The sequence below is a fragment of the Girardinichthys multiradiatus genome, chromosome 17 (assembly GCF_021462225.1).
Source record: "Girardinichthys multiradiatus isolate DD_20200921_A chromosome 17, DD_fGirMul_XY1, whole genome shotgun sequence".
Lineage (NCBI taxonomy): Eukaryota > Metazoa > Chordata > Actinopteri > Cyprinodontiformes > Goodeidae > Girardinichthys > Girardinichthys multiradiatus.
In genome coordinates, this window is record NC_061809.1 from 17,369,021 (window position 1) to 17,394,881 (window position 25,861).

Here is a 25,861-nt window from a genome sequence, read left to right on the forward strand (position 1 = left end):
GTACCTAAAATCAACTGTACACTACTTTATGTTGTTCTATTTAATCAAATCTCAATAAAACACATAGAATTTTGTGGTTGTAAAGTGATCAACTGTGAATTTTCAAGGGGTATGGCTAATTTTATCAGTGTAGGTTTGTCATCAGAGCTCCTGGAAATTGAGACTCAGGACCTTTGCGAAGTGAACAATGTAAACTGCTGATAGATTTTAGCTGACTGTAGTCGAAACACTTCTGCTTCTGCCTTAAGAACACAGAGACCTTTTGGTTATTGTCTCTGTGTTACTACAACACTGCTGTTTCTGGGACTACCATCTGAAAAAACTCTGTACTCAGCACTGCTGTACCGGCACAAAAAAACTGTCCTCTTTATATAAAACAAAGAAAAAAAGAAACCCAGTGGTAAAAACCAACATATTTGTCGACTGCTGGAAGGACTGTGCTTATGTGAGCTGATATATCTAAATTTGGCATAACTAGAGCAAGTACTACTACAAATCTCATTGTTTTGATTGTATAAAATTGTGTAAATTCGGCTTTATTTCTTTCAGAACCGTTTATCTTTTGTTATGATGTTTGACCCGAAGCTTCTGGTTATGTGCAGGAGAATGTTTTAGAGGTCTATCTGGTCCAAACAGCTTGGGGTTGGTTTGGCATACTGACTCTATTTGACTGTGAGTAATGATGCTGTCAGCACACTACACAGTCTGACCTTTTACCAAATGGTTTCCCATTGGTGTCTCAGGTTGGCATTATAACTAATTGATAAACAGAAACAAGAACAGCTACAGTACAATTTGGAGACCAAAACATAGCAGTTTATAATGGTAAATGAAAAAGCAGAACAAGGCATTGTCAATTCAGCTTAAAGAAAGATAAAAATTAAAAGAGGCAGAAAAGGGAGCTTAAGGGTGACAGATAGAATAGAAAAATCAGCATGAACCCTTATGTTTTAGTACTTAAACCTTGGAAGTATAAACAGTTGAAACCACATATACACTGAATAAAAAGACAGATAACCCTTTCCCCCCTCACTGTCTGATTTTAAATCAGACTACATTTACTGGCTTCAAATTCCTAAGTTTTAATGCCACCCCTCAAACACACTACTTGTGTGAAATACTGTAAAGCAAAACATAAAAAATCTGCCAAGATATCAGGAAGTAAATTGTGGACCTACATAAGTCTAGTTTATCCTCAGGATTATCCTCAGAAGCCCTGAGGAACGTTCAACTGTTCAAACAATTATAAAACTATAAACAGCATAGAAATTTCTAGTCATCATGCCGTTCAGAAAGGAAACAAGTTCTGTGTTTCAGAGATGAACATGTTTTGGTGTTAACTGTGTGTCCCTATCCCAGAACAAAAGTAAAAAGCTTTGTAAAGATGCTGGATGATTCTGGTAAGAGAGTGTCGTTATCTATAGTGAAACAAGTGCTGTATCAGCTGTCTGAAAGGACACTCAAAAGAGGAAGAATGCACATCTTCAAAAGCAGTATAAAAGGCCAGAACACAATTTGCAAATCTTCTTAAGGAAAAAGACCATAATTTTTGGAGACATGTTCATGGTCTGATAAAACACTGATAATTACATTATTAAACATAATTATGTTTAAAAACTTACAGTCATAATCTAAATTTGAGACAGCAGAGGGTGAGTCTTATTGTGTCATAAACACTTAAGAGGCCAGCTAGATTAAATTCAGAACAAAATGTCTTCAAGACCTAACATCTGTAAACACAATTACTTGATAAGCAAGTAAAACGTTGTAACTAGAAAAACTCCTAAAGAAATTTTGATGGTGTCAGCTCAGAACCACAATAAACGTTTTGTGCATCAGCTTAGAAATCTGTAAAAATTAAACCATGAAAAAGAAGAAATTGTATTTGAGAAAAGGCTCACATCAGCAAACATGCTAGTATTAGCATGTTGTTATTGATAGCGAACATGATGTTTTATGCTAAAGATAGATATTGCACTCACATTGACTTTCAGATAACCTTTTGTATTTTAAAGTTATCTGCAGTGTCATGAAGTACTTGCCCCCCTTAGAGATTTCATATGTTTTAGTTTTTTTTTTTGTCTCAGGTCAATGTTTTGGATTATCAAAGAAACTTTAATATCAGACAAAGATACCCACAGTAAATACAGGATGCAGTTCTGACAATTTAATTCATTATTACAAATACAGTTCAAAGTAAAGCCTGTAAATATGAATTGTGTAAAATCCAGATGTGTCTACAGTTCCTGTGATCAATACTGTGTGTATATATGACTTCAGTTTCTACAGGGAAAAGCTTTGGAGGTACAGATGAAGCACAGCAGAGGTGGAACTTGGAAGGTGTATTTAAAAAAAAAAATTCAAAGCCAAGTTGTCATAAAGTTCTGCCTCAAAGCTGCCTATAATGGAAACCTAAAAGCTCAAGTTTTCCATTCGCACTCACACACTAACCTCTTTTCTCCTGCACTCATTGCTTTTTCCTCAGCAGGTTGTCCCACCATCCTATAAGCTGCATCAATAATCTCGCATTTGCCTAACCTTTTAGCCTAGATTTTCAGATTCTTCTTCTTGTCTTTCGTCTCTTTGTTCCTCTCTCTTCCTCCCTGATTCTATACCCCCATCCCTTTACCCTGCCTCCCCCTCCCAGAGAGTTTTCCAAGGAAAGAGAGAAGGCCAAGGCACGCGGGGACTTTCAGAAACTACGAGAAAAACAGCAACTGGAGGAGGACCTTAAGGTGGGCTGCTGTGTTTTAATCCAACACACTTTTTTTTTTGGCTAAAGTACAGAGATTTGTTGCACTTTCTCGTATTTATCACTGTCTTAAAACATTGGGGTTTGGTCTTCACATTATTTTGTCTTTGTTTCTTTTTGTTTTCCCTCTCGCAAAAAAGAGAAAAACACTAATTAGCTTCAAGGTATATTTAGTAATGCTTGCAAGGTCACCTTCATTTTCACATATTCCAAATTCAGCAGAAGATACATTTAATTTGAAGCTTTTAAAATGTATATTTGTAAAGCGCTGCTAAAGTAACTGCAGCTGCCAGGCCCCATAAAAGTATCTGTACCCCTTGAACATCTTCATTGTATTTCATGTTCATGATTTCATGATCAATACAATACTGCAGAAAGGAACTACTGTAAAGGAACGAAAATTATTTTTGAAGGAAAAATATAAAATTCTATTCTATTCTAAAATAGTTTAGAATAGAATAGAACTGAGTGCAGCAGAATGCTTTAATAATAAAAATGAAGAAAACTTACAAAAATTGTATTGCAAATGGAGAGCATTCATAAAGCTCAGGTAATGGACTAGGCAATATAAAGGCAGTCAAGCAAAAGAATCCAGCAGAGAACAACGAGAACCAGTAATCTGATATACTGAGGCAGGGTGGAGAAATGACAGATGAACCAGATGAGCTAATCAGAGGAAATGAGTTGCAGCTGAGGCCAAGAGAAACACAAAGCAGCTGAAGGTGGGACACTAATCAACCAGAAAAGAGCTGAACAGAAATACAAAGAAACCCAGGAAAGAATCTAACAGACATCAATCAGGAAAAAAACTCTAGGTGTATAAAGAACACTGAAATAAAACAAAAAATGACAGACAACAATAATCATACGGAAATAAACTTAAGAAAGCAAGACTCAAAGAACAAAGTAAGCAGCAAAGAAATTGTCAAGATACATACACACAAGAAAATTGAAACAAGAAAACCTCACGATTGTGACACTTACATTTTATTTTAAATCTTGCTACTGTTGTCCACTTTAGGTTAGATTTAGGTCTGGACTTTGATTAGCATACCATACAGATGCTGGGTCTTGAACTTTGTGCTGATAATATTCCGGTTAGTCATTTTCCTCTTTGGCCTGGAGGACACAACGTCCATGATTTCCATAAACAAAATATAGACTCGTCAGACCATAAAACACTTTTCCATTTTGTCCATCTCAGATTAGCTCAGGCCCAGAAAAGCAGCAAAAAAAACAATTGAGCCTTCCAAGGATGCTGCTTTTTTACCCAATCATGACACTCACCTGATTCCAGTTAACCTGTTCACCTGTGCAATGTTCCAAAAAGGTGTTTTTTGAGCATTCCTCAACTTTCCCAGTATATAGTTGTTGCCCTTGTCCCAGGTTATTTGGAATGAGCGAATATTTGCAAATAAAAAACAATACAATGTATCAGTTTGAAAATTAAATATAGGTTTAACAGGATTTGCAAATCATTATTTCATGTTATTACTTTTTACACAACGTCCCAACGTTCATTGATATTGGGGTTGTAGTTTGTTTTTCAATAAAATGCACTGCAAAACGGGAACCAACTCAAAGAGAGTAACTATTTCTGCAAAGCAGCGTCTAGCTAGTTGATGCTTTATTTTTATTAGTGTTGTCCGGTCCATGTTTACGCCTGTTGAATTATTCCCCGTGTTTGTGTTCATGTGTACAATTGCAGGGCTATTTAGACTGGATCACTCAGGCTGAAGACATTGACCCAGAGAATGAAGAGGAGGGCTTGGACGATGACAAACCCAGAAACCGTGAGTACTGCAGTACAAAATGCTATTGCAACCAACAAATGGGGCACAAACATACCATGATCTGGTTACATTATGTAATTTTGTGCATATGTGTTTAAGCGCAATACAAAGTTGGGAGAAAATCTGTGTAAAAATATGGGTGTGTATTAGTTTTTGCCAGACCTAGTTTTTTCAGTGCAGTTCTTCTTAGTCTAACTGACTTCCTGAGTTGAGTGTCTGACTGATATAAATACTATCTGTTTGCTTTGCTTGAAAGTCCTCCAGCAGTTTTAAAACCTGTTTAGATATTACTGGAATGTGTCAGACTGCAGCTTATTGCCTGGGTGCATTCTTCTATTTCTCTCGAACACACACGTACACACAATACTGCACCTGTGCACATCCTGAGGAATATGTGCACTTGTGTTTTTACAGAAATGTACACAACATATTAACAACCTGTCTCACTCAACAACCTGTCAGGAGTGAGAGGTAGCCACACATGGCTCATGTTTCCCCATGTTTCCTAGCCTGGAAGTCTGATATCAAAAGCTTTAATTCAGCTCGTGAGAATAACAGCAAGAAAATGAGAAATGGTCTTTTTAAACGCTTGAATCACAGCTTGCATGCAGTTAAAATTAATAAAAACTAATTACATAGAGACAGCATGGATTGTCTGCACACATTGTAGGTGCTGAGCTGGTGCTTCAGTCTTGTGTGAAAGAGACAAAACACTGATGACATTGCAGATGGACAAGAAAATTGATTAATCTAATAATGATATTGGCTTTCTGAGAATCCCAACTAGTTAACATGGTCTAGCAAGGATTGACCCAGTTTGCAAGAAAATGAGGCACAAAGCCAACACCTCTTGCATAACAAATCTGCTTCATGTGTTTGTTTGTCGATGCCTATCAGCCAGGCAAAATCAAATCAGCTGAGGTTAAGGTATTTACACAGTAAAAAACAGTATGTTACCAATTCTGAAAATGTCACATCACATCATCAAGATCGGTTTGCTCCCACTTTTACAAATTCAGCTTTAGTGTCCAGACCAACCTCACTTTTTGAAAATAAAGGGAAAAAATAAAAGCAATAAGATAAACTTCCAAGCTACTTTATTAGATAGATTTCATATTTTATTGCTGTGCATATTGATTCAGTATAATGATTTGCATTATTAATTTAACCACATGACATCACTTAAGCCATTACGGCATCACTTAAGCCCATTTGATGAGCTGACAAAATAATGGCCTTTTTATGATCCAAAGCTCAACTTCAAAAGGATCAATCATATGTCTGTTTGTATAGGAGAAGAATCAAGTCACTTAATATTTGAATTGCTTTGCCTTCATCACTACAATGGATAGATGATCCTGATGGATGATGGATGAGAACGTTTCTGCTGCCCTGAATGTTTAATGTTGGACAGTTTATCGGCAGAACACTTTTCCAAAAAGATGACGGGGGACTTTGTGACAAAAAACTAACAGACAGAATGGCCAGAAAACATTGTGTGCATGTGTGAGAGACATATCATACCATTGACCATTTATCTACAGTGCCTTGTAAAAGCCCTAGGACTTTTCCACAATGTGTCATGCTACAGCCATGCACTTCAGTATATTTTATTGAGATTTTATGTAATAGACCAAAACAAAGCAGTACATAGTTGTAAAGTAGAAGGAAAATCATTCATGTCACTATATCTAGAATACATGCATCGAATGTATAACTAATATATTCTATTGCATTGAAGTTTGTGGTTGCAGCACATACAACTCTAGGGGTACTTGTGCAAAGCACTGTACCATCCCATCTGTACACAAAGATCAACAAATGTGTAGATTGTGCATATTAAAGTAGGTTGTAGTAGCATTAGTGAGTGTTTGTGTATGAGTCAATAGTCAATATTTCTCAGAAACTTGCTTAAGGCTTTGTGTTGATCCTCGATTTTATCCTAAACATCCCAGGGGCTTATAATTGGATTCAGCTAATTGGAAATAACCAGGGTACTCAATTCTGTGCTAATGATCTCCAGTTTTTTTCTGATCGTTGTAGTAGTAATTATCACAAGTCTGATCATTTTTCTGTCTTCAAGCTTAGACTTACTTGTTCAACATGGTCTTTTGAAAACGCTGAGTGATCCTTTAAAGAGAAAAAGATGCACTTAGAACTAATGCAACTACTGTATGTCATGGTGTCATCTCGGGAACTTTGCATATGTCCTAATTCATCTCAGACGCAAACTGTACTTGCATGCTCTAACTCAACACCCCATGTTGTTGGATGCTTTCATACTGCCATTGCTGTCTGTGGTACCAGTTTCTCCAGTCCACCTTGGTAGAAAGATCGGAAATCTTGTTTCATTTACTCACTCTGCTAATTCACAGGATGGTATGTGCTTGCATTTATGTGTGGTGTTGATATGTGTTTATTAGACTGTGTACTAAAAAGTACAAAAGAGCCTGAACATGTGTTCTTCAAGTTAACATCACTCTTCTTCTGTTTTATCCATGTCTTTTGAGAATTAGCTGATATAGAGTGTGTGTTGAAAACGTAGTAGCTTTAAAGTGTTGTAAAAATAACATACCAAATTTTTCATTACATGGTCTACATTAGTTACTAGAGTTTTAACCAGATATTTACATGCACTGTATAAAAAGACATTATCCTTTTTTCTGTTTCTAGAATTACTAAAATTATTTCTATTCCACAAATGCCAGATTTTCTATTATTTTAATCAAATTTAGAGGTTTACATATAGAAGGGCATCAAAACAATATGGGAAAGCCTAGATGAAGATTTCATGGCTTTGTAAGCTTCTGATGGGGTAATTCGCTAAATTTGAGTTTAATGAAGGCACACCAGTGGATGCATCTCAAGGCAACACCTCAAACACACTTCTTCATTGTGTGAATTTTAAATCAAAAGAAAGAAAGGAAGAAAGAAAGAAAGAAAGAAAAAAAACTTTGAGCTGCGACATCTGGTTCACTAGAAGCCAGAAGCTGCCATGTTCATCTGCTCATTATATTATAATTATATGCACAAATAAATAACATGGAAATGTCCAACCATTATATTGTTCAGGAAGGAGTCAGTGTCCCAGAGATGAACAGGTTTTGGTGCAAAATGTGTGAATGAACCCTAGAACAAAACCTGATACCTTATGAAGATGCTGGCTGAAGCCGGTAAGAGAGCATCATATTTACATTGAAAAACACACAAACACACACAAAACATATTATTCTGGCATTTAAAAATAGAAGTACTTTGGTAATTCTAACCTCCCTAAAGTAGTAAGAAAAAAAGGTTATGTTTCTTTTTTAAGTGTTTGTAAACAACTGGTTTTAACTACATATCTGACTTAATATCTGACAGCTACAGTCTTGACTTCAGTTCATTTATTATTTATTGCTTACATTTGGACTCTACACCTGAAACTTGTTGGATACAATTTTTAATTTAGCTGATGTTACATTTAATGTAACATCAGCTTCGATCTTTGATGTAAAAGAAAAGTGGGCTTTGGTCATGACACGATGAAAGTTGTTTTTTTCTGCTTTGAGGAAACGTCTGTCATAAATAACTATTACTCCTTGACTTTCAAGGACAAGGTGTCAGAAATGTATTAATAAGGGCTGCAATAGATGTCTTCTTTGACAGGTGTCAGTTTACAAATTTAATATAACTGCAAACATGACATTGCTCTTAGAATTGCAGGATCAGGCCATCACCCTATGTTAACTTGACTCTTTACCCTATTTAAAAGTGGTTTACTTTCTATCATGAATCATCTTGATGCATATTTTTCAAGAAGAATGAAAAATCCATTATAAAGCTGTGTATGCCTGTGGATTTAGCTGTGCATATGATTATTATGCGGCAGTAAACAGTCTCATGTTATATGTGTGTCTTTTATTGCATCACTTTGCATCTTCTGTTTTTGTTTAGTTACAATGTTTGCAAGACTTTACATGTTCTTTCCTCCTTTTACTGTACAAAGGTTTGTAAAATGTTCTGTCTTATGATATAGAACACAATGAATCCAGCATGAGAGAGTATTTAAAAAAATGAAAAGAATATCTCTAAGATAAAACCAAAACCATTGTGCAGCTTTTGGTAAAAGTTTAGAGTTAATTTTTTCAGATTTCATCGTTAGGAATCTGGATAGCTAACTTTCCAAGCTTTATTCTGTGTCTTTCTCTCCGTTTCTCGTTACACTGAACTGCAGAGATTCACATTTTTGGAACAGATTTCAAAGATTCACAGATTCACACATTCATGTCATTAATTATTTTAAAATTGAAACTATGGTTTAAGTGAAGAAATGGGGTGTGACCGTAATTGTTCGAAATAAGTGTTTTTTGGAACTGGTTTCTAACCCAGTAATTATCTGCGTTTCCTTTTAACATGTGTGTGTATGTCGAGGTGAAAACCTGCCCATGTGAAGCTCTATATGTACACACGTGTGTGTTTGTGTTTGTCCTGTTGAGCCGTACTATCTGTCCCCAGGTAAAGGTCGTCATTTTCTCTCTCTGCGTGGAGCTGTGAAGAAAAATGCGGCTTTCCTTCGTAAGGCGTGTGCGTTTGTCTGCATGGAGCAATATTAGTCAAAGATTATACCGTTCCTAGAACTGCAAGCGGACTGCAACCTCTCTGCACTTTTTCTACACCTAAAATCTTCAGTTTTTTTTTTGTTTTAATCTGCCTCTTACCTCTTTAAAGACTCTTCTTTAACTAAAGCAAGCATCTTTTTTGGCCCCTTTAAAGCTTCAACCCTTTAGTATATAGTAAGCACCTCTCAATACTGTAAATGTGTTTCTTCTCAATGTCTTGGTGGTGCCTTTTGTAAACCTACATTCAAATGATAAGGAATCAGTTAATGATTATTTAAAACCCAAGCTTTATGTCATTCTAGCTCTTTTGTGGTGTGAAATTTTACCCAAAGTTGCAACTCCTGCTGCCGGCAAAATTATTTCTCTTTATTGGGTTTTGCGATGCTTCAGGACACTCACATTTTAATTATTTCTTGTTAAAAGTTGATATCTGCGTAAAAGGAAACAAAGAGAAGAAACAACTTTACTGTTTTGACATAAAACTTTATATCTGAAAGGAAACTATTTGCCTGACTTGTCTGAAAACAAGAGGTGAATGTTATCACAGAAAACTAATGCAGAGCACATATTGTACATGCAAAACTTTAAGTCTTTCTTTGCAGATGTGATGACATAATCCTCTTCTTGTTGTTTCAGATTCCTTTCCCTAAAAGCCCCTGCATTATTTCAAGCTCTCATATAATAAAAGATTAAATTTGATTTTGAAAAAAATGTACAAGGTTCTTGCCAACATACACTCTAAGGTTCATATACAGTGCCTTGCAAAATAATTCATACCCCCTGCAGTTTTCCATAGATTGTCACTATACAGCCGAAAGCTTTAATGCAGTCTATTGGGAATTCATGGGCTAGACCAACACAAAGTAGTGCATGTCTGTGAAGTGGAGGGAAATTGAAGCATGGTATTTTCCATTTCTGAACATAAAATCCGGAAATGTTTGGTGTGCATATGTAATCAGACCCACCCAAGTCAATATGTGATAGAATGACATTTTCTTGCAATTACATCAGCAAGGCTTCACGTACATCTCTACCTCTACCCTAGTTTTTAGTCTTTTGTGCATGTGTTTGGCTCCATCCATCTTCCCATCAACTCTTGCTAAGTAAAAGCATTCCCACAGCATGGTGCTGCCACCTCAAAGTTTCAAAATGAGAATGGTGCGTTTAGGGTGATTAAGGTTAGTTTTCGAAGGTTCAAATCTTAGGCTCATCTGACCAGAGCATCTTCTCCCACACATTTGGTGTTTTCCCCTACATGGCTTGAGGCAAACTGCAAACGGCTTCCTTTTAACAATGTCGCCACTCTTCCTTAAAGGCCAGATTTGTGGTGTACACAAATAATACTAGACCAGTCAACAGATTCTTTCCATCTGAGCCGTAGATCTCTACAGCTCCTCCAAAGTTCACAGACCTATTGCCTGCTTCTCTGATTAATGCTCTACTTGCCCACCAGTCATCTTAGGCGGGCAGCCATGTCCTGGTAGGCCTGCAGTTGTACCATACTCTTTCCATTCCTAGATGACTGACTGAACAGTGTTTTCTGACATGTCCAAAGCTTGAGATATGGTTTTATAAACCAAGCCTGCTTTGAACATCTCCAGAACTTCATAGCTGATTTCTCTGGTGTGTTCTTTGATCTTCACAATGCAGTTTGTTTGCCAGCATTTTCAATCCTGTTCATAGAAAAGCTGTATTTATACTGAGATTAAAATCCCTCAAAAGTTGATTGTACTAGATTTTATTTAGGGGTATCAGAATGAATGAAAACAAATGCATGCCAGATGTCTATTTATAAACACTTTTTTAAAAGTATCATTTTCTTTCTTAATTATGCACTACTTTGTGTTGTTCTATCAGATAAAATCCAAATGAAATTAATAATAACACAAATATAGAAATGTGTCGTTTGAACAAAATGTGAAAGAATTCAATAGCGTTTGCCAAATATTGATTTTCAAATGCTAACAAGTGTTCAAGGACATTATTATTTTTTACTGCTATGATAAAACAAGACGTAACATTTTTGATAATGTGGCACAAATACAAAGACCTGGTTGCTGGTTTAAAATACACAGGGAATATGCTAACCACACTTGGACAGAATCTAAGTTGCAACCTTTAATTACACCTGGATGGTGATGACAAATCCAATATATTATTAGAAAGAAATGCAAATCAACTAATTTTGTATGAATGATAACTTACAATTTATCATAAAGCCTACATAAATTCTTGAAGAAACATTGATTCAATTGTTAAGAAATAGAAAAACAATTTCACTCTAAATTGTTTTGCCAACTGAAGCAAGCTCGGAAAATTATGATCTAAAAAGAAACCAAAACTGAGGAAAAGAAACAAAAAGGAAACCAAAAGGAAAGCTCAATAATGTCGACAATCTCAGAGCGCTTTGTGGCAACGTTCACTGGACAGAGTAGACCAATGTGTGGAAGAATAAATTAAATTTGCTATGTCTGTAAAAGGGAAAACATCCTGGCTGCAGAAAAACAGTAAAAGTTCTGTTATTGTGTTTGGCTTTTTTGTTTCCTTTTCTATTGGAATACTTCAAATGTGTTGCTAACCAGTTTCAGCAAGAATATTTTAAACAGATGGAATGATCTGGATTATCCAGGAATATAACTTTCCATCAATCCCAAAAATAACAATATGAGAAAGCTGAAACTTGCTACTAAATGGGCTCCTGCAAATATGATCCAGCCATATTGGACAACATTAGGTAAGAGTTGTCATTGCCTTAAACAGAGGGCATTTGGAGAATAAAAGGGAATATTAAAATAAAAACACGGCAATAACCATGCTTGACCAGTAGGTAGCTACAACATAAACATTTAACCACATCAACATCACATGCATGGCTACAACAATGCTAGGACTAAGATTTAAAAGATTTCCTTTTACCAATTGCACCTTGTGTTTTCTTGGACCCAGTTTCCCCATTCCTCTCAGTTATTAACAGAATCAGCTTACATTTAATTGAATGGATACAGACTCAGGAGAAAGCAATATGCACTGAAAATCTCAGGACAACAACTCAGCAGTTGAGGTTTTTTAACAGCAAAAACAATAGTGGGTATGTGTGAAGTGGGTCTGTAGGTCATGACTCCTAAAAATCTTCCATACAGAAACATCACAAACAGTTTTTATGTCATTAAAAACGAAGTTTGCATGTGGACAAGAGCTGCAAAAACAGCAGCATATCTTAACTGCTTCGTAAATTATCCGCGTTAGCTGGGCAGGGCCTCAGATTGGTTTAATTGCGATTTACTGCAGTTAAGACAGTCTTTTCATAACTACCCCACGCAACCCCACTACAAAAAAGTAAACGTATTTGTTTAAGTGACTGTTTAGAGAAAGTAATTTCCTAGAGTCTCCAAAAGTAAATAGGGTTTTATAATTACATCATGACTTAAGCATTTTAGCATACTTAATATGCTAAAGCAGGATCTAATCCCATGTACACTTGAAAAACATGTGACCTCTGTTTCCATAATGTCCTTTTCTTTCTCTTCAGTCATTTCTTACCCTGCTGTACTCTATGTTAATTTTCCTCATTTCTTGACTCTTTGTATCAGGTCTTTGGGGTTTACTCTAACAATAGGTATTAAACTAGTTCATAGCTCCATTGAGGGGAAGGCACCGGTCGGCTTTTGAATAGTATTTGAAAGGCTCAAGCCTCAGGAGAAACTCACAGACCGCAAGTGCATTTAACCAAGTAGCGTAGCTGCAAGAGGGACGTGTCGAAGTGAGGAAAACTTACATCATGTTAGCAAGCAAAGGCTTTAATGTTCACAGACTGTACAAGATCTTTCAATAGTGAACCTATCTATCACTGTTCTGTGTCTAAGTACACTACGCTTACATTGAGTTTAAAAGACATCTTAGGTAACAAAACAGTTTGTTGCTTAGTAGGTTTCCCAACAAACTAAAAGTTCAAACAAACATGTTTGAATAAATGTAGATAAATATTGGTCCAAATACACAGCAGATTAAAAGCATTTTTATTAATAGAGACCGAGTTGAACTCTGTGACAAACATCTATTGCTAATTTGATATTTTTTTATCAGTTAGCATTTTTTCTTCAACGTATAGACAATTGGCATTTACAGTGTTCATTTAAACAGGTCCGTTTTCTGACACAGACCCAACTTTTAAACATTGTCCACTAGTTTTCAACAGGGACTGATTTATCTATTCCAAAACCAGACCATCTAGCTGTTGATTTGAGCTACGATGTAAACATTTTGGATGTAGTTCTTCATTATTATTCCATTATCTTTGTGTGATCCCCCTGTACTGGCTGCAGCAACACAGACCCTTAGCATTCTGGTGTCACCACCGTGCTTCACAAGCTGGTACAGTATTCTTAGGTTTAAAAGCCTCATTTTGATCGTTTCTACTTTACCTCTTTGTACTGTGGCCAAAAAGCTCAAACTTTGTCTCGTTTGATTATAATCTTTTCCAGAAGACATTTAGTCTGTCCATGAGGGTAGCTGTAAACAGGCTGATAATTCCTGGGTTGTTCCTTATCACTGTAACTAATTTCTTTTCATCTCAGGGTGACAGCTTGGGTGTTTTTTCCAGACCCTGGCAAAGTGGTACAATATCCAACTGTACTTCTTGTACTTATGTACATCTATTTGAACTAATGATCTTGGAAGCTGCAGTTTTTTAGAAATGGCTCCAAAATACTTTTTCAACTTCTGGAACTTAGATCTTTATTTAGGTTCTTGGTGTTTACCATTGTTCTTTTTATGCTGGCAAAGAAAAAATACCAGCTGTAGATAAAGACAACAAATGAAGTTAGGAGGCCTTGTCCTTGTCAAGTTGAAAGACATTCTAGGACCTTCACCACCACTTATTAAGATATATACCATTGTTAATTTAACACGTACCATTGTGTTTGGATTAAAACATCGTCTATATATTGAAATTCTTGCTTTTAGAATCTATTGAAGTTTTCTATTTTACAATTATTCCACCCCGGAAAAATAACGGTTTAAATAAACCTTAAAAAAATCAAAAATTAAATAACATACCTGCTAGTGATGACTGCAGGCAAACGGATAAATGGAGCTCTATGTCTAGTGTCTGATTCTGATACCTACAGGGTGTAACAATAATTTTTGAAGTGACAATAAAGGAATGCAGCTCATTCCCCCCAGCAAGCCTGGACTGACAGAAGCAATAAAAAGCAATGGATCATTTCATATCAGTCTCTCAACCAGCCGTCTCCACATTTATCCTTTCCTTTCTCACTCAATCTCCTGTCATCTAAGCCTTCTTTAGTGCTTACATTATTGTCTCCCCGTACCACTTCACTGCTATTGGATCAGCCATCCATTTTGTACTTTTTTTAAATACATTTTTCCATTATTACCCATGAATAAGTTTCATATTTCAATCTCTTCCCTATCCTCTCAATATTAACTGAACCCTCTATCCTTGCATATCATAATTTGCACATTATTTGATTTAAAAACAGAACAATTACACAGTTTGAGCTTTTTATTCCTTTAACAAAAAGACATAGCTTTAAGAGTTTATTTTTTATAAATTATTCTTGTTCACCTGCCTTAATAAGTTAACATTTCATTAAAATCTACAAACCAAAATGTGACATATATCATAAATTTGGTTTTGAACTTCCATAATAACAAATGAGTGTTTTTTCAGAATTACATCATAAATCAATCAAGTTAAAGCCCTTGCAAATGCAAGTGCAGCAACATGTAGGAATGGCTTTCTTGGTTTGCAGTATATGGGAGTGGTGGCCTAGTGGTTAGAGCAGGAGGTTTGTGTTCTGGAGGGGACACAAGGGGTCGGGTTCGTATCCCACAGATTGCCACTCTGGGTCCCTGAGCAAGACCCTTAGCCCCAGAATGCTCCCCGGGCAGCAGCCCACTGCTCCCTATAAGGGATGGGTTAAATGCAGAAGTTCTAATTTCTCCTCGGGGATCAATAAAGTATCAATTATTATTATTATAACCAGTGTCGTCAATATTAGGGTTGCAGAAAGTTGAGTTTAGTCACTACGAATTACACTATTCAGCATGTAGGAAAGCATCGAGTGCAGAAATATTTATACTATTTTAACTTTTTTTATGTTTTATCATGTTAATACCACAAACTTCAATGTTTGAACTTTTTTTGATGTTTTATCATGTTAATACCACAAACATCAATGTGTTTTAATTAAATTTGATGTTCTGGATCATCACAAAGTAGTACAAGATTTACATGTAGTGCGTATTTTATTGTGGCCTTGGTCAAAAAGCAAACTTTTTTTTGTTCTACATGCAAAAGCAATGATGAGGAAAACGAACACAGCAGATTACCCTAAAAATACCAGCCCCATGGTGAAACATGGTGGTGGCAGCCTCATGCTGTGGGGATACCTTTTTTCAGCAACTCAGGGAAGCTTTCCACAGTTGAGAGTGGAATACAAAGAGCTAAATGTAAGTAAGAAATTTTTATTTCCACATTTAACTGAAATCCTCATTGTCAAAAATGTTGAGCATCACATCTAAAAACATTAAAATGTTTATATTATACACCAAATGTATCATATAAAAACAGAAACATGAAACACAAAAAAAGACAATTGGGAAAAATAGCTTGATGGAAATGCCAAACTAAAAAGGTTACATTTTAGTCTAGACCTAAAAATGGGGATGGAATGATTACATTTGATATCATCAGGCAGCTCTTTCCATAGACTACAAAGCAACTGTAAAGTATCTGTTTTATTTTTAAGATATGAATGCAGGAAAATCCTGAAAAAAATTAAATTAAATAAAATTTAAAAAATAAATAAATAAATAAATAAATATATATATATATATATATATATATATGTATTACAGGTTAACAAAAACATTTGTATGAATGTTCGAAGGAGACAAATGTTCCCCTACCAGCTGGACAACCAGCTGCAACTGGTTGCACAGAATGTTATTTAGTATAAATCAGAATAAATAGAAATGCAAGCCACACTTTATCAGATATTTCGAAAAGAAAGCCATATAGCCGTTTTTCTTCCTCTTCACAATTACTATCATTTGGTCTATCATGGAAAATCCTAATAAAATACATTAAGGTTGGTAGTTGTACAATATCAGAAGGGAAGAAAAGTTAAAGGAATATAAATCCTTTGGAGACTACTGTATACGTTCATTTGGAGTGTACATTTTATTTCCAGGTAAACTGTAAGCCCCCTGTACACTTATGCTGCCAAATACCTTTTTTTTCTGATTCATCCTTATATTCCTTTTTCTTATTCTTTACCCATTTCTCTCAGTGAGCATGCCTGCTAGTGAAAACGAATCAGTCAACACAGATAACGCCCCCGGGGGAGACGTGGAGGGGGAGACCTGCTGCACCAGGCTGGCGTGAGTATCTCACCCTCTTACACAAACAAACACACCTCTTCTTCAGCTCTCTCGATCACCTTCCGTAATTCTTATGGAAAACTCCGCGCCTTGCCTGGATTTCTATCTTTTCTGCTAGCACTGCTGTGTCAGACATGGTGCAAGTGCCTCGGCTTGCCTCTGTCCTTTATTGAACTAACTAAGCCAGCCTCGGCCTTATTACTCATTGAGTTAAGCAGGCATCCATGCACTAAAGGTTGTTGGGGTAAAGGAACAGTAAGTTGTCAATACACTCTGCACAGATAAAACCTTAAATTAGATGTAAATGCATCTGCAGAGACTAACAACCCTATGTTCTGCTCCCATGACTATGGCTTTGATGACATTACATTTCTAGAATAATACTGCCAGAATGTCTAAAAAAATATTTTTTACAAAGTGTTCCATATGTATATAGGACATCATTTCTCTCCCTGTGTTTTCTGATCTTTCTCTACCCTACCTGAGTTTGGCCATTAAAATGCTTTCTTCCTCCCCTGTGGGAGTTCACAAACAGCTGACTCACTCACTCACTCACTCCTCCTATCCCCTGATGCTTTTCTTCTTATTTTACATTATTTAAACAAATGAGTTACATTCTTCCTTTAACACAGGGCCTCACAGGAGCCATGACCCCCAGCAAGCCTCCACTTTAGCATGAAAAGCAAATAAATGCACATTCATCAATAAAAAAGCTTACAGACAATTCCAGAGTAAAACTATATAAAACAAAAATATTCATACTAATCTAAGATAGAAGGCATGCTTGGATGGTCATTTATCTCTACCCTTGTTGTTTATCTGTTATTTTGTGTTTGCTGTGTTGTTTGTGTTTTTATTTGTACACTGCCAAACTAAGTCAACCTGAGCTTAAAAACTGAAATACTATACACATGTAGTGAAAACATTAAATTTAATGATTATAGTTCATGGGTTATTTAAAAAAATTTTTAAATCTTTATATTTTCAAGGAAATGTTTTTCAGTAAATCCTGTTTAGACAGTAGCTACATTTACATGAGTAATAAGTAATACTTATTACATAACACTTATTACATTACATAAGTAATCGGAATAAACGGCCGATCGGACTAAAAGTGTGTCACGTAAACATGTCAGTCGGAATATTCTGAACGGATTCGGCAGGATCAGAATGAAATTGTAATCCGATTGAGAGGGGTGGTTTATGCCGTTTGACAATCTGATTGACATGCATGTAAACGCTTGACAGGATCAAGTTCTTCTAAATGAGGCAAATTGACCTGTGTGCCCCATGTCAATGTGATGTACAGGTCCTTCTCAAAAAATTTGCATATTGTGATAAAGTTCATTATTTTCCATAATGTCATGATGAAAATTTAACATTCATATATTTTAGATTCATTGCACACTAACTGAAATATTTCAGGTCTTTTATTGTCTTAATACGGATGATTGTGGCATACAGCTCATGAAAACCCAAAATTCCTATCTCACAAAATTAGCATATCATTAAAAGGGTCTCTAAACGAGCTATGAACCTAATCATCTGAATCAACGAGTTAACTCTAAACACCTGCAAAAGATTCCTGAGGCCTTTAAAACTCCCAGCCTGGTTCATCACTCAAAACCCCAATCATGGGTAAGACTGCCGACCTGACTGCTGTCCAGAAGGCCACTATTGACACCCTCAAGCAAGAGGGTAAGACACAGAAAGAAATTTCTGAACGAATAGGCTGTACCCAGAGTGCTGTATCAAGGCACCTTAGTGGGATGTCTGTGGGAAGGAAAAAGTGTGGCAGAAAACGCTGCACAACGAGAAGAGGTAACCGGACCCTGAGGAAGATTGTGGAGAAGGGCCGATTCCAGACCTTGGGGGACCTGCGGAAGCAGTGGACTGAGTCTGGAGTAGAAACATCCAGAGCCACCGTGCACAGGCGTGTGCAGGAAATGGGCTACAGGTGCCGCATTCCCCAGACCTGGGCTACAGAGAAGCAGCACTGGACTGTTGCTCAGTGGTCCAAAGTACTTTTTTCGGATGAAAGCAAATTCTGCATGTCATTCGGAAATCAAGGTGCCAGAGTCTGGAGGAAGACTGGGGAGAAGGAAATGCCAAAATGCCAGAAGTCCAGTGTCAAGTACCCACAGTCAGTGATGGTCTGGGGTGCCGTGTCAGCTGCTGGTGTTGGTCCACTGTGTTTTATCAAGGGCAGGGTCAATGCAGCTAGCTATCAGGAGATTTTGGAGCACTTCATGCTTCCATCTGCTGAAAAGCTTTATGGAGATGAAGATTTCATTTTTCAGCACGACCTGGCACCTGCTCACAGTGCCAAAACCACTGGTAAATGGTTTACTGACCATGGTATCACTGTGCTCAATTGGCCTGCCAACTCTCCTGACCTGAACCCCATAGAGAATCTGTGGGATATTGTGAAGAGAACGTTGAGAGACTCAAGACCCAACACTCTGGATGAGCTAAAGGCCGCTATCGAAGCATCCTGGGCCTCCATAAGACCTCAGCAGTGCCACAGGCTGATTGCCTCCATGCCACGCCGCATTGAAGCAGTCATTTCTGCAAAAGGATTCCCGACCAAGTATTGAGTGCATAACTGTACATGATTATTTGAAGGTTGACGTTTTTTGTATTAAAAACACTTTTCTTTTATTGGTCGGATGAAATATGCACATTTTGTGAGATAGGAATTTTGGGTTTTCATGAGCTGTATGCCACAATCATCCGTATTAAGACAATAAAATACCTGAAATGTTTCAGTTAGTGTGCAATGAATCTAAAATATATGAATATTCAATTTTCATCATTACATTATAGAAAATAATGAACTTTATCACAATATGCTAATTTTTTGAGAAGGACCTGTATTTCCACCTTGAGTGGCAAGTCATTGTGGCTAGATGCTTACAGAATATTACAATCGGCAAGTTTACATTACACATTTTTAGTCCGATCAGCCGTTTTATTCCGATTACTTATGTCCATATAAACGGTACAATCTGATAATTTTTTTTTTGTTTTTTAATCTGAATACATTTTAATCGTGAAATTTTGTGCATGAAAATGTAGCTATTGAACCTTTCATCTATTCATTCACCCATCAATCTATCCATTCATTTATCTATTTATCCCTTTCTATCCAACTGCCCATCCATTATTCCTCTATCCTTCAGTTGGTTTTTCCCTCCAGAAAACCATCCATTAAGCCATCCACAATGCCATCCATCCATCCATACATCCATCCATCCATCTTGTTCATCAACCCATCAATCAATTTAATATTATTTTAGCTAACAATCAATTTGTTAATCTGTTCATACACCATTTTTTCATCCATTCATCAGTTCATATGTTCATTCATCTATCCACCCATCAATCCATTTGGTCATTGAATTATCCATCAGTTTATCATTCTATACATCAATCACCCATCGTCCATTTATCTGTATGACCACTCATAAGTCTGTATCAATTATTATTCCTTCATGTTTCATATTCTAAACTGACATCTGTAGAAATTTTTATGTTTATACTTTAAAATAATGGCTAAAATGGACTGAGAAATTAGAAAATCGGGGTCTTGAAAATTATATTATTTTGAAATAAGGAATGCAGGAACCCCGCTTTACTGACAAAACACGATCTTCCAATTTTTATATTAACAATTCTGGGTCAATTTTGATTTTGTTGCCATACTCATCAACATGGTTTATTAGTGTGATTAAAGGAACGTCAGCACATTGATAAATAATTGGTTTAAAATCAAAGTCATTTAGTCATAGTTCTGTTTGTTTATATTTAACTCTTGTCAAGTTAATCACTTCAATGACTGCTTCAGGAGACCTAATCGCCAAAGTGGTCACAACAAGCCTAGCAAAGCAAATAAATGACTACTGTAAATAATTTAAATAACACAAATCACAAAGTATGTGCTATCTTGAAGATCTATCTTGTTTTGGGAGAAGATATTATCATTTTATTACCGCTTGAAAAAAAAAAAGTACCCTTCCTTCGACAAAAAAAAGGTACATAAAAGTGTGTTTTGAGTGTTTCCAGGACATAAATGACTTTTTTTTATTTACAGGAGTTTTCTCCTACTTTTGTTTAAAAAAATGAGACTTTCAGTGTTTGTCAGTTCTTCTTCACATCGCCAGCAGACAGGCCCTCGAGAACTAGCTACTTCAGCACCTGCTAATCTCTTCACTGAGATGGACACATGAAGGGAAGTATGCACTGTCAGGTCCCATATCCAGCCAGTCAGTCATTCTGTTCGTTCGTTCAGGCCGTCAATAGGATGCTTCATTGTTTCCGTCAGATGTTCAGTCAGCCAGTGAGTCAGCTGCTCCATCAGTTCATCAGATTTTGTCAACCAAATCACAGCAAAGATTAAAAAAAAAAAAAAAATCTTACAAAAAATAGATTCAAAGCGATCCAGTAGTTTTCAATTTAATTTTGTAAACTCAGATGTTGGCTATGGACATTTTTCTTTTCTTTTCTTTTCTTTTCTTCTCCTCTCTTCTCTTCTGTCAAAATGTCCTCCATAATATCTTGTCCTCAGTTCTCCTTGTTGTACCTTTTTGCTGTTACAGTGGTGAACAATCAACAGACTTTTCTTGCATTTAATAAATTGTTTTTTTACAGCAGGGTTGATTGGAGGACATTTCAAACTAAGATTGTTTTCTTTTGACTGGATGCCACTGTTTTTTGTGTTCTGTATATATGTGTTTAAGAGAGTGATTTGTTCACAATAAAACAATGTTCATTTTGCTGGGCTGTACCCAAGATCTGAAGTGGGTACATAAAAACAGTCAACTGGAACATTTAGCAAACATTTTCTTTGATCTGCAACATCTTTTGTTGTATTGCCTAAAATTCATACCTGAAAAACATGCAAAACAAATGCAGGTTGATCAAGGTACATTTGTTGCAAATCTTTTTTTTGTTTTCAAAAACAAGGGAAACTATATTTCCCTTTATCCTTTTCAAATCACCTCTGTCACGTGTTTCTTGTCTGTCTGTGTGCTATGTGTTTTTGTATAATCCATTCTGTTCTCTGTGTTCCAGAATTAGGATCTCCAAATCCAAGTTCAGGTTAGTACATGTTTACCATAGCCTTCTAATGAAGTGGTACTTATTTAATGTGTGTGTGTGTGTGTGTGTGTGTGTTTGTGTGTGTGTGTGTGTGTGTGTGTGTGTGTGTGTGTGTGTGTGTGTGTGTGTGTGTGTGTGTGTGTGTGGTGTGTATGTGGTGTGTGTTGTGCTTGCATACTGCCTTGGAGAAGACGAAAACTAAAAAGAAACTATGGAACTAACATGATCAAACTAACATAAACTCTCTATGTTGAGTCAAAGCTCACCAATTATAACATGATTTGTAACAAATGACATTTGTTTTTAGGTATCCTTATACAGCAGAATAATCAACTTTTATTCCATGACATTCTCGTTACCTCTAAAAACCAATGTTGAAATCAAACATTTACAATTTATAAAAAGGCACATAACATTTTCTTTTTCTCAGTGTCTGACATCAAATCAGACCAAAAGCTTCCTGATACTCATGCTTACATATTTTTGAACATATGAAATTTACACCTTCAGGCATCTGGAAATTGCTCCCAGGGATGAATCATACTTGTGGAGGTCCACAATTCTCTTCCTGATATCTGAATGATTTCTTTTCAATTTCCCATGACCTCACACATTCACAGCTGGGCCTCCATATAACTCAGATGTTTTAAATTATCCTTATCAGAAGGTTACAAAGACATCATATCATCATATGGGCTTTCCCATATTGTTTACGGCGCAGTAGTCATAGGGTATGTAAACCTCTGAATGTGAAGAAAGTAATACCAGAATATCTGAAAAGTTCTCTCAGTCATTGTTTTGGCATTTGGCACAAAGAAATAAAGTTGCTAATCCTATCTGATCTAAAAAGGTAACAGTTTAGTCTGATTTAATTTCAGACTGAGAAAAAAAGGTTATGTATTTTGTTTATAGAGTATAAACATCTGGTTTCAACTGTATGTTATTTGGACTCCCTTTTTTCCAGCTATAGAGCTTAAACTCCCTTGACGTAGAACCATACTAATGTGAGAGTTTTCTATAACTTAATTTTCTTACATTTTTCTACATCTAAAGATATATCGACACATGCTTTTAAATAGATGTTCTTCATCAGAAAATCTTCATCTTTTAGATTATTTTTTAATCTATTTAATTTTGGCCGTGGGTGAGACACTGTCTTAATACTAATTCATTGGTTAGGATTAATTGGAATGTATGTACCTGACTTTTGTGAAGTGCCTTGAGACAACATGTGTTGTGAATTGGCGCTATATAAATAAACTGAATTGAATTGAAACAAAAATCAAAACCAGGTAAGCAGTATATACATTTAGTTTAGCCAAAGACATATGGTAGTTCATGAATACACCTATACACTTACTTCTGTGGAAAACGGGGTGTCGACAACAAATAGCGGATCTGACACCTTCATGAATACATGAATTGATACCTTGTGTGGCACAGCATTTATATCAGGGACACAAAAAGCTTCGTCACACTTATTTACATTATTATAAATTGTGCTTTTTTCATGAAAGTGCAATGCAACTAAATGTTATGAATATTTATTTATTTATACAGTTGCAATGTTTAACAGCGTGCCTATAAATAAAATAATTCTAACCTTGAGTAAAAATTACCACAGTTTATTATTATTTATTAGTATTTCGACAGATTTAAAATAAGGATGTATAACATAAAATAAATGCTTTTTTTTAAGCAGAAAAGCAAGAGTTATTTTTAATGATGCAAAAAATATTACATTGTTACAGTCATAATAATTTATCTATAATAATAATTTACTTTTTTTATTTTAATATAAAGATTTGAGGTAAAGCAGAATAAAACCCACTAAAATTAAGTGGTAGTTTTTAAGTAAACATCAAATATTATCCCTTATTGTAAGTTAGCTGTGCATGGCATAACAATGGGAGTCTAACAATCGGATATTAGCTAGTCGGGCTATCTGCTCAGTTAGCGAGTCTGCTGTCAGCTGCTTAACATACCTCTTGCTTGTAGTTGCCAAATATAGTTTTAAAACACCATTACTTTAGTAAGATTTATGATTGGTCCTACTTCCTTTTCAGCTCCATGGCTGACCATGTTTTTTAAATATGATAATATTTCTAAGCAGCCACATTTTTCCTTGTTATAAGTATGACAAAAGCATAATAGTCTTCTTTGAGTGAGCTGACACACAATGTGCAACAACAGGTGGATGGAGGGTCACCTCTATGTAACCCTATGTGACATACAGCGGCAGAAAACTTGGGTCAATCTGGGTTAATACATATGCCTCTTATACTAAAGATCAGGTTAGAAGTGTTTTGGCACCATATAATGGTCAGGTTGTGAACTACATATGGTACCTATGCGCGACAGTAGGCACAGGGTTTCAAAAATTTGTTTTAATTCTTAAATGCCTAGTGATGCTAATTAGCATCATACCTAAATATACACTTATAGGTACAATATTGTAATTATTTTAGCTTTTAAATGAAAGCAAAAACACAACTAAACATTTTGCACAGTTGGATATAAATCAGGCATTACGGGGTTTTAAAAGCGCAACCAAGTTAATTTAGCATATTATCTTAACCAAATTTTGAAATGATTTAAAAATACAATTATATTTAAAGAATTACTTTTGTTAACTAATATAACTTATTTAAATGTATTATATCTGAATTATTACACTTATACCTTTTTATATAATGAATTTATGTAATTAATTGTGACATTTTTGGCCCTTGTTGCAACGTTCTGGAGTTCTTTCTCATTTATTTCATTAGTTCCCGTGGCATTTTAATGTATACCAAAGTCTTTGATTGTTTTGTTCTTCAGCAAGAAAAAAATTAGTTTAGTTTAGAATGTTATTTATTTATTTATATTAGGTCAGAAATTCAGAAACGTAAATGTGGCTACTACCACTGACAAAGCCTGCAGTGACAGGATCCTATAAAGACCTTCCAGGAGTTCTACACTACAATTCTTGTGATGTTTGAAATGTCCTGGTCTTAAAGAACTTTGTTCTTGCTACCTGGAGTGAAAGAAAAACATGTATTTCTTTTTTTCTTGCTGGGTATCTATTTGTCTTGTTTATGTGCGCAAGTACCACTATTTTAAACGCGGCATCTAAACAAAGCAAAGAGGACTCCCAACTATAACTTAAGTATGCTATTTAGGAACATTAAGGTTTCTCATTCAGACAGAGATGTTGGAGAAAGAAAGGTGGACTGAACCAAAGCTTTTTTAAGTGTTTTTCAACAGCAATAAGACATGTTGCTTGCTGTACACTTAATAATTTACTTGTTACACCTTCAAACCAAGTAAACATCACTGATACAGGAGAAAATCCAGCTAAAGTCCAAATCCAGCTGCCTGTCCAGAATGCCGCACAGCATATGAGCAACATGACCAGAGGGAGTTTCCCAACAGTTGTGCTTTCATGGTGCATTCAAGTACAACTAATACACTGGATTGTCTATATAATAACACAACTCCAAAGTGATTAAAACATATTTTGGTTTCAAATGACAGTCTCATTTAACAACACTGAACATCTATCAAGGCATTGGCTATACCTGATGATCCTCTATTAATTAATGTTTTTTTAAAATCAGACCAAATGTCCAGTCATTTCCATACTGGGCACTTTTTTGCAATTCTACAACACAGCAAAAAATTATTTTCAGAAATAAAAATTTTATGTTCATTGATAAATAAAGTAAAAAAACATTCTATATTGAATTTATTTAATTTCTATTGTTCGAAGCATACTGAAAACAGACTAAACGGGGACTTTAAATCTAAGGTATGAACAAAACCCTAATGTTTGTGTACATATATATGTATTCTGAGTGTACACATAAACATCTAACCTATTTTGAATATCTAAAAGTGAAGATTGGTGCTTAGTATAGAAAATCTAACTTGGCTTCTTATTCATTGGTTGTCGGGGGATTATCTAATTGTATACCACTCTAAACTCCAAGTGGTGCTTGTTAAACAAATTTGTAGTGGCGCTGGACAGCATGTGATTAATGACCAGAACAGCTTTTAACAGCGCTTATTACATGCCATGGAGCACTCAAAAGCACGTCCTTTTACCAAAACACCTTTCCATATGAATCACTATTTGACAGACATGGTTAAGATGTGATAGAGACCACTTGCTAAAGTTCAAATCAAGCATCAGGAAGGGGATTTAAATGACTTGACAGAGCATG

General features: G+C 35.7%; 1 protein-coding gene across 1 annotated transcript in view; it reads left to right on the forward strand.

Moving 5' to 3' along the window:
* Window positions 1–25,861, forward strand: part of cacna1c (calcium channel, voltage-dependent, L type, alpha 1C subunit) — a 290,444-nt gene that overhangs the window by 189,754 nt on the left and 74,829 nt on the right. The window contains exons 9-13 of the mRNA XM_047389522.1: window positions 2,648–2,735; window positions 4,461–4,545; window positions 9,043–9,111; window positions 16,463–16,553; window positions 21,627–21,653. Coding sequence (XP_047245478.1) covers window positions 2,648–2,735; window positions 4,461–4,545; window positions 9,043–9,111; window positions 16,463–16,553; window positions 21,627–21,653 — 360 coding nt within the window. The remainder of the gene's footprint in view (window positions 1–2,647; window positions 2,736–4,460; window positions 4,546–9,042; window positions 9,112–16,462; window positions 16,554–21,626; window positions 21,654–25,861) is intronic.